This window comes from Sinocyclocheilus anshuiensis, unplaced genomic scaffold (assembly GCF_001515605.1).
Source record: "Sinocyclocheilus anshuiensis isolate Anshui unplaced genomic scaffold, SAMN03320099.WGS_v1.1 scaffold572, whole genome shotgun sequence".
Taxonomy (NCBI): domain Eukaryota; kingdom Metazoa; phylum Chordata; class Actinopteri; order Cypriniformes; family Cyprinidae; genus Sinocyclocheilus; species Sinocyclocheilus anshuiensis.
In genome coordinates this window covers 1,121,063-1,133,672 of record NW_015555778.1, presented here as the reverse complement: position 1 = coordinate 1,133,672, position 12,610 = coordinate 1,121,063, and the positions used below count along the sequence as shown (strand labels likewise).

Sequence of the window (12,610 nt, the reverse complement as noted above, 5' to 3'; positions counted from 1 at the left end):
TATGGAAGAAAAATAATGACAAATGTCTTTGAAACAAAAAAGCATGGTGAAAACAAGACAGTTAGTGCAATTCAACATGCTTTTTTGTTTCAAAGACATTTGTCATTATTTTTCTTCCATAAACCAGGGTGATGTGAACCTCCAGGTTGGCTTACAAAAATACGTCATCACTGAAGAGCTCTGTAGCTATTTTGTTTAGAATGTTTTGTGATAACTGGCCTCCTCTGTTTGTCCCTGGCAGGCCACCGTACCCTCTACATTGGGGTGCATGTACCTCTGGGTCGGAGGTCACACAGACGGCATCGTCACCATGGACACCGCCACAGGAAGAGGTCACGGGAGAGAGACTCTGGAACCGAGGATGGCAGAGAATCTCCTTCATACAGTAAGTCTGTCACTCTACCAGGATAAATGAAAACTTGGAGTGAAAAAGGACAGAGATAAAAAATAAAATGTCTCTCTGTTTCTCTGTAGCAGACACGCCGTCTCAGCGTGTACAGTTCCTGCTGGGAATGGAGGATGACGAGGAACACATTCCTCACGCTCTCTTCACCGAGCTGGACGAAATCTGCCTGAAAGAGGGAGAGGATGCGGAATGGAAAGAGACGGCCAGGTACAAATACACACACACAGAGGACACACAGGGACAAAATTGTGAGAAATTTATCATCGTTATAAAAATACAACAAAATGTTTTATATATTAGGGCTGTCAAATCGATTAATCGCGATTAGTCACATCTAAAATAAAAGTTTGTGTTTACATAATATATGTGTGTACTGTGCATATTTATTATGTGAATATAAATACACACATGCATGTATATATTTAAGAAATATTTACATGTATGTTTATATATCAAGAATTTTAATTTTTTTGTAAAGTATACAATGTGAACTGTTTTTTCCATATGTAATTTATATTATGTATAAATATATTACATATATTTCTTAAATATATACACGTATGTGTGTTTATTTATATATACATATTTATACATACAGTATATGCATTTATGTGTATTACGTATAAAACACACAGCACACGCACATATATTTTGTAAACACAAACTTTTATTTTGGATGCGATTAATCACAATTAATCGATTTGACAGCCCTATATATATATATACTAAATTAAAGTATTTTTGGAGAAAAAAAGATATTGTTATCAATATAATCAATAACCAATATTATAAAATCATTTATGAAATGAATATGAATTACTTTTTTTAAATATTACATATTAAAATATATAATAAAATATATAACTATATATAGTTATAAAATAGAAATGTATTATATTAAATATGATCAAAATATAATGTTACATATTATTAAATGTATGTATTTATTTATTTTATTATACTTTTATTTGATAAAATTTTCTAAAAATTTTGTAAATTATATTGTTATCAAAATTATAGTATACTATTATAGTGTAACATGAAGTTATATTAAATTAAACAAAAACTCAAACCCAAAAAGACTCCTCATTTCAGAAGTCCAACAAACACCGCTACAAAGAGGGTTTGATGACCTGTCAGAAACAAACAGTAGAGTGAGATTACTGCAAAATAAAATGGTTTCAAATCAATATATCGAGAGCACACCTACTTAAGGGCAACATTTGTGGTTTGGAATAGCAGATAGGTGTATATCCATTACAACTAATGCAATACAAGATTGTGGTACTGCAGCTAAATGAGAAAACTAATTTAATAGTCATTCTCATTGACACTCTCTTTTTTTCTCCCTCTCTTCTCCTTATCTTCTCTCTCCTGTCCCTTATTGGTCTGTAGATGGCTGAAGTTTGAGGAGGATGTAGAAGACGGAGGGGAGAGGTGGAGTAAGCCATATGTGGCTACTCTTTCACTTCACAGTCTCTTTGAGCTGCGGAGCTGCATCCTCAACGGCACCGTCATGCTGGACATGAGGGCCAACTCACTGGAGGAGATCGCAGGTATAGAGTCTGAAAACATTGTCCAGTCTAGATCTGCCTTCCTTCTCATTTCAGTTAGCAATATACAGTAGGCCCATTCAGCATGTGTCCCAATTAGCATTCTGTCCATCCTAAATGCATGCAAGATTAGATTTTTGCATCCCAAATGATAGTACATTGAAAATAATGTGCCACAGATGCTGTTGATATACTCTTTAGGTTGGATTTTCACAATCTGTGCATGTTTTTTGACTAATATGCTAATGCATTCCAACAACTCTTAACATAACAGAAGAGGAGTTTGTGATGGTTCTCTTTCAACCTTTTTTTTAGTTAAAGTACCAATCAATGACACACAAGTAAGATTTTTAATGTTTTCTAAATGAGTGTCTTATGCTTATCAAGGCTGCATTTATTTGATAAAAAATACTATTTTAAGTAAAATAGTAATACTGTAAAATATTATTACAATCCTACAGAAAACATTTCTAATATGCTGATTTATTCTCAATGTTGGAAACCGTTGTACTGCTTAATATATTTTTGGAATCTATGATACACGACCCTTTGATGAATAAAAAGAACAGCATTTATTCAAAATAGAAATCTTTTGTAACAATATACACTACTGTATAAATTAATACTTTTATTCAGCAAGGATATGTTTAAATTGATAAAACGTGATAGTAAAGACTTGTATTGTTACAAAAGATTTCTATTTTGAATAAATTGCTGAATTGGTGATCAAGAAACATTTCTAATTATTATCAATGTTGAAAATAGTTGTGCTGCTTCATATTTTTTGAAAATCGTGATATATTTTTTCCGGATTCATTGGTGAATAGAAAGTTATGAATACCAGCTTTTATTTGAACTAGAAATCTTCTGTAACATTGTGTAAATGTATTTACATATTACATTTACAGTAAATACATTTACACAATGTTACAGAAGATTTCTAGTTCAAATAAATGCTGTTACTTTTGCGTTACTTTCGCGTTACTTTTTAAATATGAGCAGGGCTTGATTGTTTTTAATATAAGAATTTACTGATCAATGTAATATGTCCTTGCTGAAAAGTTTTAATTTCTTTAAAAAATAAGTAGTGTATGTCACATATAATTTGCTTTATTTATTGTTTTTTTTATTTTCAAGATATGGTTTTGGACCAGCACGAGATGTCAGGTTCTTTAGGAGAGGAGGTGAGGAAGAAGATTCGAAATGCTCTCCTTAAACAGCACCACCATCAGAACCAGAAGAAACTGGCTAACCGGATCCCCATCGTACGTTCTTTCGCAGATATCGGCAGGAAGCAGTCCGAACCGCACTCAATGGATAAGAATGGTACTGCTCCACATACTCCAGCACATGCATTCTTCTACATTTGCCATGCATCTGTCTTATTTATCTTTTTGATGGTGTGTCTGTCTGTCTGTGTGTCCTAGTTATCATCATGACCCATTCGCTCCCCAGTCCCTTCTCCTCTCTCTGGTCTAGGTTCAGCAACAATGTGAGAAACAGACAGGGGCTCTTATGTCCAGCCTGGTCCCTCTGCTGTCCCAAGTGTCTATCAGCTCCTCATAAACCCCACCCATGCCCTTCTGCCCCTCCTGCCCCAGATACCCCCCTCGTCCGACCCAAAAAAAAACACATCCCCTTCAGCAAACGACTAAGCTCGCGTTACGGCTACCACGTCATTCCCACCTTCGACCCTGAAGAAGAGCCACCATCAGGCAATATGATCATATATTCGCCTGTACTCTAATGGCACAGTCACATTATTGAAATTTTAAGAGCAAAAAAGGTCCATTCTCAATAGTGTAGCAATGTATGAAGCACAGCTCACAAAGAAGTCACTGTCAAACCAAGCAGCTTTCTATCGGTCAGTGCAATGAATTTGTGTGACCAACTTAAATCTGATGTGACATCTGTGTGAGAAATTTTTTTACCCTCACAAGAAATTCCTGAGCATGTGGATTCCTATTAAATTGACTGGATTTTGCTCATGAAAATTCGCTGAACAGCACTGACTGTGACTGTACCTTAACGCATAGATATGGAATATCTAGATACAATCTAGATGTCTAGAGACAATCGGATGATACCATGTCAGTTTAGTTGCATAGGTTTATGGGCGGATCTTGGCTTTTCCAATATGGTGGACTTGCAAATGTTATCATGGTAATTAGCAACAGTTTATTCAGAGTCATTTTAGGTATTCCATATCAATGCTCTAACCAACAATAAACTTAGCGTTAGAGTAGCATTTAACAACGTAGCATTGCATTTAACCACATAGGAAGTAGTACTGGGATTTGTAGTAGACTTTTAAATATGCAACTTCATCTAATTGTTTCTTCACTACTTCTAGATTTAGTTTTTTAATTTGAATAAGATTTAGACAATGCTAGGAGGTTTGTAAGTGACCTCCTTAACATGTTCCTTACAACTTTTTTTAACCAAGTAAGTGTGCCTAGGTCTTTATCTCCATGACCGTAACATCACTGTCTTTCTTCAAAACGATCAAATCTGTTATATGATGGTCTGTTATTTATTTCCTCTGTTTGGTATGATTGCTGCACCGCTTCCAGGTCAGATGGTGTCTCCTCAGGCTCAGCCCACCACAACAGAAGGACGTGCGGATGGCAGTCGTGAGAACAGTGCTGTTGACTTCAGCAAAGTAAGAATGACATTCCAGACAGTAGTAAATCTTACTCTGGAACTTAAATATACAATCATACACTACTGTTCAAAAGTTTGGGGTCAGTAAATTTCTTGAGCATCAAATCATCATATTAGAATGCTTTCTGAAGGATCATGTGACTGAAGATTTGAGTAATGTCTACTGAAAAATCAACTTGGCTAACTCAGGAATCACAACATATTTTTTGTGCCTGCAGATAGACCTCCACTTCATGAAGAAGATCCCACCAGGAGCTGAGGCATCCAACATCTTGGTGGGTGAATTGGAGTTTCTAGAAAAACCTGTGGTGGCCTTCATCCGTTTGTCCCCTGCTGTGCTGCTCAACGGACTGGCAGAGGTCCCCATTACCACCAGGTAAGAGCAGATATATCTGTGCACAAAACTCATGAGACATATTAATGTCTCAGTCATTCAAGTCGTTAATTTTGTGGAGTGGTGTGCCTCAGAGTTCACTACTAAGTCCTTTGTCATTGTGCAGATTTCTCTTCATTCTGATGGGGCCCTTGGGGAAAGGGCCTCAGTACCACGAGATTGGCCGCTCTATCGCCACGCTCATGACAGACGAGGTCAGTACTATGGACAACACTGTGTTTATTTCTATACATTATGAAATACTATAGGTAGCAGGCTGTTATGTGTGCTAATTTCACCTGAACGTCTCTTCTCCAGGTGTTCCATGATGTAGCTTATAAAGCAAAGGATCGTTCTGACCTTGTGGCAGGAATTGATGAGTTTTTGGACCAGGTGACTGTGCTGCCACCAGGCGAGTGGGATCCCACCATCAGAATAGAGCCGCCCAAAAGTGTGCCCTCACAGGTGACCCAGTCCTCAAACTCCATGCACTGATTCATCACGGGTGCTGGAATTAGTGATGCACAGAAATATCAGAAACTGAAAATATTCAGCCAAAAATGAATTTTCGGTTTTGGGCGAAACAGTTTTCGAGGGCTGAATTTATTGACTGAACAATCATCTTTTCCTCTTTACTGCTTAATTATATAGCACAATATAAACATGAATGAACATTAGAAGGTATGTTGAAAGAAATAGTACAACTTACTAAAATATATAATGTAATCATGTAATCATGTTTCATGTAATCACTCAAGCAGTATTATGACAACAGAAAGAAGACAATAAAACAGCTTGTAAACAATGTCACGTAATGTTACATTTACCTCAAGAAAAAAAAATATAAAAACTGAGATCAGTATTAATGTTGGTTTTGTGTCACCATCTTGCAGGAGAAACGGAAGGTTCCTCCTCTGGCCAATGGAGGGACTGATCTGGGGGAGGCCGAGGAGCACGGAGGCCACGGAGGACCAGAGCTACAGCGCACAGGGAAGTGAGTAATCTGCAAATATGTACTGTCCATATATTTTAGCATTTGTGAATTCTGTAAATCCTCATGTCAGAGATGGAGTTGGATCTCAGAGGTGTTTTATTTGGATCTTCAGGTTTTTTGGTGGTTTTATTCTGGACATCAAGCGTAAGGCTCCTCACTACCTGTCAGATTACACAGATGCCGTCAGTCTGCAGTGTCTCGCCTCCTTCCTTTTCCTGTACTGCGCCTGCATGTCTCCCGTTATCACCTTCGGAGGTCTGCTAGGAGAAGCTACGGAAGGACGCATAGTAAGAACATGTTTATATATGCAAAACGTATATCAAAGCAGAGGGGTTGATTATGATGTGACTGATGATATGTTTTTCCCATTTCTCTCATAGAGTGCAATAGAGTCTCTGTTTGGAGCCTCTATGACAGGTATAGCATATTCTTTGTTTGCTGGGCAGCCCCTCACTATCCTGGGCAGCACAGGACCTGTCTTGGTCTTTGAGAAAATCCTCTTCAGATTCTGCAAGTGAGGCTCCTTTGATTTGCACTAAGCATTTTGAAGTATTTCAGTCAGCTCAGGGAAATTCTCTAAGAAATGAATTGCACTGATAGTGTTGTTTATTTTCACATGCAATCTGCATTTTTGTAGCACTGCATTTAATTAAAGGAAGTATGCAAATCAGGTATAAACAAACTCAAAAATTAAAATAAAACCATAAAAACACTTAAGTTACTTGAAATAAAATTAAATATAAAAATGTAAACTTATTTTATTTCGGCTAGCTGCCAAAGCAACATTTCTTATTTGCATTTAGTTTAACTTGATGTACTAAAATAAATAAAAATGAATAAAAACTATATGACATATTTAAAAAAAACTACAAGGAATAAAAATGACAAAACCAAACATAATTAAAAATGTAAAATAAAATGAAAACAAAAAATTCTAAATATAAATATTTAATTAAAATATTAATAAAAACTATAACAATATCTTAACAATACTACAATGACATTGGTACCTGGTTAAATTGGGTTTATTGATTGATTGATTGATTGACTTTTTGTTTGATTGATTGATTGATTGATTGCACACAATAATAAAGTTGAAGCAAATTTAGAAATAGAATACAATATTAGTGACTGAAAAATAAATAAAAAAGCTCACATGAGCTTATTCAAAGTACTCAGCCACAGATAAAAATTTTGATTAACATATCAAGTTCCAAATTCATTAATTAATTATAAACAGAAATACATACTCACAGATTGCAGGTGATTAGTGAATACAATTTTTAAAAGATTTAAATTCTTATATTAGCTGAAATATTGCACAAGAAATGCAACACTATTTAGTGAACTCACCCCCAAAGTGTCTTTTATCATTTTACTGTAAGACAGAGACTAATTTTTATCTGTGTTTTCTCCTCAGAGACTATGGTTTGTCCTACCTCTCCTTGCGTTTGTGTATCGGTCTGTGGACAGCCTTTTTCTGTCTTCTGCTGGTTGCCACAGATGCCAGCTCACTGGTGTGTTACATCACAAGATTCACAGAGGAAGCCTTCGCTTCCCTCATCTGCATCATCTTCATCTACGAGGCTCTGGAGAAACTCATTCATCTGGGAGAGACGTACTCTTTCAACATGCACAATGACCTCAACCAGCTCACTCAGTACTCGTGAGTACTGACACACATATCAATCTTCCTTAAGGTCACAGCTCTAATTCAGTTGTACATGTTGATAAAGTTATCAGTGTGAAATCATGTGATGTATTTATTTGTGTTTTGCAGGTGTGTGTGCACAATGCCTAAAGAACCCAGCAATGCCACACTTAATTACTGGCAGGAAAAAAACATCACTGAATCTGAGATTGACTGGTTAGGCCTAGATGTAAAGGTAAGTTTGACTATTGGTGCATTCGTATTTACGGGAGGAAGTTCATATTTACGAGTTAGAAATTTTCATAATAAAAAGATAAAAAGTAGTTTATAATAGAAATGGAATAGAGAGCGCAAGTGTTAGAGGGTCAAGTTTTTTTTTTTATAAATAAAAAGGAAACAAGTAGCTAGAACAGAAATAGAATAGAGAGTGTGGGTTATAGGGTCAAGTGTAGATAGAAGAGATGTGTCTTTAGTCGTTTCTTGAAGATGACTAAAGGCTCAGCTGCTCAGGGCTTAAAGAAAGTTCAGAGTTTCCTACTCATATTTAGGACTTTGTGGTGGCGTTTATGTGCATTCAACTCATAAATATGATGCTGGATACTGATTTCATTAAAAATAGTATGAGAAACAGTATGCATTATGCAGTGATAAATAACTAGAGCTCTCAAGCGATTACATTTTTAATCTAATTCATTACATGATGTGCCAATGAATTAATATGAATAATCACATTATTAATGGCTAGGGCTGTCAAAATTAATGCGTTAATAACGCATTAACGCAAATTCATTTTAACAGCACTATTAACGCGAATAATGCAGGTCGCATTTTCGGTTTCAGGGTTTCCGCAGTTTCCTTAAAAAGTCTTAAAAGATCTTAAATTTAGTTGTATCAGATTCAAGGGCATAAAAAGTCTTAAATGGTACAAGAAAGTCTTAATTATGATTTCAAGAGGTCTTAAATTTGGGAAAGACGAGAATTGCGATATGGCTTAATGTGATGATTAAACATCAAAAGGCATGATTTCATTAAATAAATATGAGTGCTGCACGTTTCAAAGTCACCTGCTGCTGCTGCTGCTTTGTTTACAGTCGGGGAAACCGCTCTATTTGTGCCGTTCTGAATGAATTTGCATTTTCAATAAGCCCGTCCAAAGCGAACATCCACCCATGTTTTTATGCAGCAAACACGCAGTTGTAAATGTGAACTGGTAGATCGATAAGAAGATAATGCATTATAAAAATCTAAACAATTAAGCCAGTAAAATATAGTTATAAGTTATTTAATTATTATAATAATTGATAATAATTGTTTAAATTAATATAATAATTGATATTTGATTCAATTTCTTAAAAATGGTTTTATTATGGTTTAATTCTTTATGCTCTATGTTGAGTATGGTTTCACTAATAATAAACTTTAAAAAATAAAAATAAATTTGAATAAAGCATCCATATTTGTCCATGCCCATGTTGATTAGAGTATTAAAAACTTGAAAAGTATTAATTTAAGGTACATTTAGAACAAATAAAAATGTGCAATTAAGTTGCGATTAATCACGAGTTAACTCACGACAATCATGCGATTAATCGTGATTAAATATTTTAATCGATTGACAGCCCTATTAATGGCACATTATTTGGACTGAGAAATTACCCCCCAAAATATAGACATTACTGTGTGAAATGAGAAAAGCATTAAATAGATAAAAGTAGCTTTAGAAAGAAATATGTATAAAATATGTACACTGTGTCCATAACATTGAATTTTTTTTTTTTCATTGGCTCACTTGATTCGTTCAAAAACATGGATTTATTCAGTAACAAAACACTGCTGTGTTGTTTAGAGATGCACAAACGTTCTGCTGTGGTTTTGTTTTGGAACTATTTTATAGGCAAAATTGAGCAAAAACAGACAATACTGTGTCTAAAATGTAACACAAAATTGTCGGCACTGATATATAGCGTCAGCACACTGACATATAGCGCCGTTGCGCTTCGGGCGTCCCGAGTTCGAATCCCGGTTCATGGACCGATCCCGCCTCTCTCTCCCACTTTGCTTCCTGTCTACCAACTGGCCAATCAAAATAAAGGCAAAAAGCACCAAAAAATAAAAAATCTTTCAAATGTAACACAATACTAATTTGTTTATTGAACTGTTGTATAAAATCAGTATCACATAAACAGTGCTCTTGTTTGTGGGATATTGCTAAACTTTATCATATCATATAAATATCTGGCAAAAATCCATACAGGTACATTTTTGCCTTCATTTCTTGAATTTGATGGGTATATAACTGCATTCTCATAGGCTACATCACACAGTCAGTCGTCATCCTGCATCACGTGTTAGGAATTGCATGCAATGACGTACAGGTCTGGGCAGGGTGTGTGCGTTAAATGCATTAATCATTGAGTGCATTGCATTGTGGCATTAAGTGTTCCACACAACCTCAGCTCAGTTGTATACTGCACATTTTTACAAATAATAGGTCACCCATACATACAGAAGATTATACACCTGCATAGTACTTTATTTTAAAAACAATATACCATGCCGAACATTCCCACAGACACCCCCCTCATTTCTGTGGCTCAGATATGGGTTAATACATTTCAGTGACTCGTACTTTAAAAAAAGCAAATCCTCTGCTGGTTCACCTCAGTTCCCCTTTATATTTAAGCTCCTGCACACACACAAATATACAACACACAATCTAATCCACCATAAACAAATCCTTGTGATATTTCCAGTTACACATGACTGTATATGATTTTATCTTCTTTTTTTCTAGAGTTTGTGTTTATCTGTGTTCTTTGAAGCAGATGTGATTATTGAGTCTGGTGTTTCGTCTCAGGGCTGTGTGGAGAACAGGGGAGAGTTTGTAGGCAGTGCCTGTGGCCACCACGGTCCGTACATCCCTGACGTCCTCTTCTGGTCTATCATTCTCTTCTTCTCCACGGTTGCCATGTCCTCCTTCCTCAAGGAGTTCAAAACTAGCCGTTACTTCCCCACCAAGGCAAGAAGCTTGTGTGTGTGTTTCAGTATAGAATAATACAATATAATATAATAATTATAATTTATTTAGACCCATTATACCTAATAGAGTAAAGAGGCACTGCTAAGCCTTTTACATTTTTAAGGCTCACAGATTTATGTTCATTTCTAGTGCTTATTCTAATTCTGTGTGTTTCTAAACAGGTGAGGGCAGTTATCAGTGATTTTGCGGTTTTCATCACCATCATGACCATGGTTCTGATCGACTATGCTCTGGGGGTCCCTTCCCCCAAACTACAGGTTCCTAATGAGTTCAAAGTGAGTCGTTAAGAGAAGTTTTACAGTATTGTGTCATTTGTACATTTCTGCGCAAATCTATCCTGTGCATATGAATATGTAATTAATCAGATGATCTCTCACAGCCAACCAGAGATGACCGTGGCTGGTTCATCAGCCCAATAGGTCCAAACCCATGGTGGACCATTATTGTGGCCTTCCTCCCAGCTCTGCTATGCACCATCCTCATCTTCATGGACCAACAAATCACTGCTGTTATTATTAACAGGAAGGAACACAAGCTGAAGGTGTGTTGCTAAGTCCTTCACAATATGCTCCTATTGGTCAACAAATATTCAACTTGATGTCTTTTGTTATGTATGTGTGCCTCCACAGAAAGGCTGTGGGTATCATCTGGACCTGTTTGTGGTGGGTGTGATGCTGGGCGTGTGCTCTGTGATGGGCCTGCCATGGTTCGTAGCGGCGACGGTGCTGTCAATCAGCCACGTGAACAGCCTGAAGCTGGAGTCCGAATGCTCCGCACCTGGCGAACAGCCCAAGTTCTTGGGCATCAGAGAGCAGCGCTTCACCGGCCTCATGATATTCGCCCTGATGGGCAGCTCAGTGTTTATGACCTCCGTACTGAAGGTCAGTGACCTTTGGCTCAGATTGAGTCAGCCTGCTAAGTTTGATCAACACATGATGCTTGCATTAAACTTTTGAGACATTTCATCCTTTTTAATGGTTATTATTTTATGTTTTTGTCCTCAGAATATCCCGATGCCTGTGTTATATGGAGTTTTCCTCTATATGGGAGCGTCGTCTCTCAGGGGCATACAGGTACTGCAATTACTGAATTCATATATTGTGCATGACAGTTGTTTATTCAGCCATTTGTAGGAGTGGCTTATGTTACTTAATATTGTTTATATACTATTATAGTATATAGTATGTTTTGTATGCGCTTTTATTTTTTATATTTTTAATTTTAGTTTATGTTTTAGTAATTTTGTTATATGCTTTTGTAATTTTTATTAGTTTTTTATATTTCCATTTAGCTTTATAATTTAATTTAATGGTTTAATAATTTAAATGATTAATAATTTAATTAATAATTTAAGTATTTATTTAGTTTACTTTTTGTTTTGGTTATTTTTATTACTTCAACTTCTATATATTTATATATATGACCATGTTAGTTGTGTTTGCATTTGCTGTTCAGTTCTTTGATCGTCTGAGGCTGTTTGGGATGCCAGCAAAACACCAGCCTGATTTTATCTACCTGAGACACGTTCCGCTGAGAAAAGTTCACCTGTTCACCATCATCCAGCTCAGCTGCTTGGTGCTTCTCTGGGTCATCAAAACCTCCAGAGCTGCCATAGTCTTTCCTATGATGGTAAGATATGTGTTTATATGTGTGTGTGTATTAGTGATGCGCGGATGAGCTAAAACGTCACCCGAATCCACAGCTTCAAATAAATTATCCACCCGCCAACCACCCGCACCTGTATTTTTGTCTGATTTAGATAACCGCACCCGATCATCACATTAGGGTTCGTACAGTCATAAAAAATCTGGAAAAGTCATTGAACAACAATTTCCAGGCCTAGAAAGTTTTGTAAAAATAAATAAACTCAAAAAGTTTTTGAAAAGTCATGAAAATCTATTTCACAATTCTCTGTATAATAGAATTATG

General features: G+C 36.2%; 1 protein-coding gene across 1 annotated transcript in view; it reads left to right on the top strand.

Annotated features, from left to right (window-relative positions):
• Window positions 1-12,610, top strand: part of slc4a10a (solute carrier family 4 member 10a) — a 51,721-nt gene that overhangs the window by 33,026 nt on the left and 6,085 nt on the right. The window contains exons 6-22 of the mRNA XM_016468523.1: window positions 1,802-1,962; window positions 3,097-3,285; window positions 4,533-4,621; window positions 4,842-4,999; window positions 5,124-5,211; window positions 5,315-5,461; window positions 5,890-5,990; window positions 6,103-6,277; window positions 6,371-6,504; window positions 7,411-7,656; window positions 7,771-7,876; window positions 10,499-10,660; window positions 10,843-10,956; window positions 11,061-11,222; window positions 11,311-11,562; window positions 11,686-11,754; window positions 12,137-12,310. Of these exons, the coding sequence (XP_016324009.1) occupies window positions 1,802-1,962; window positions 3,097-3,285; window positions 4,533-4,621; window positions 4,842-4,999; window positions 5,124-5,211; window positions 5,315-5,461; window positions 5,890-5,990; window positions 6,103-6,277; window positions 6,371-6,504; window positions 7,411-7,656; window positions 7,771-7,876; window positions 10,499-10,660; window positions 10,843-10,956; window positions 11,061-11,222; window positions 11,311-11,562; window positions 11,686-11,754; window positions 12,137-12,310 (2,527 nt within the window). The remainder of the gene's footprint in view (window positions 1-1,801; window positions 1,963-3,096; window positions 3,286-4,532; window positions 4,622-4,841; window positions 5,000-5,123; window positions 5,212-5,314; window positions 5,462-5,889; window positions 5,991-6,102; window positions 6,278-6,370; window positions 6,505-7,410; window positions 7,657-7,770; window positions 7,877-10,498; window positions 10,661-10,842; window positions 10,957-11,060; window positions 11,223-11,310; window positions 11,563-11,685; window positions 11,755-12,136; window positions 12,311-12,610) is intronic.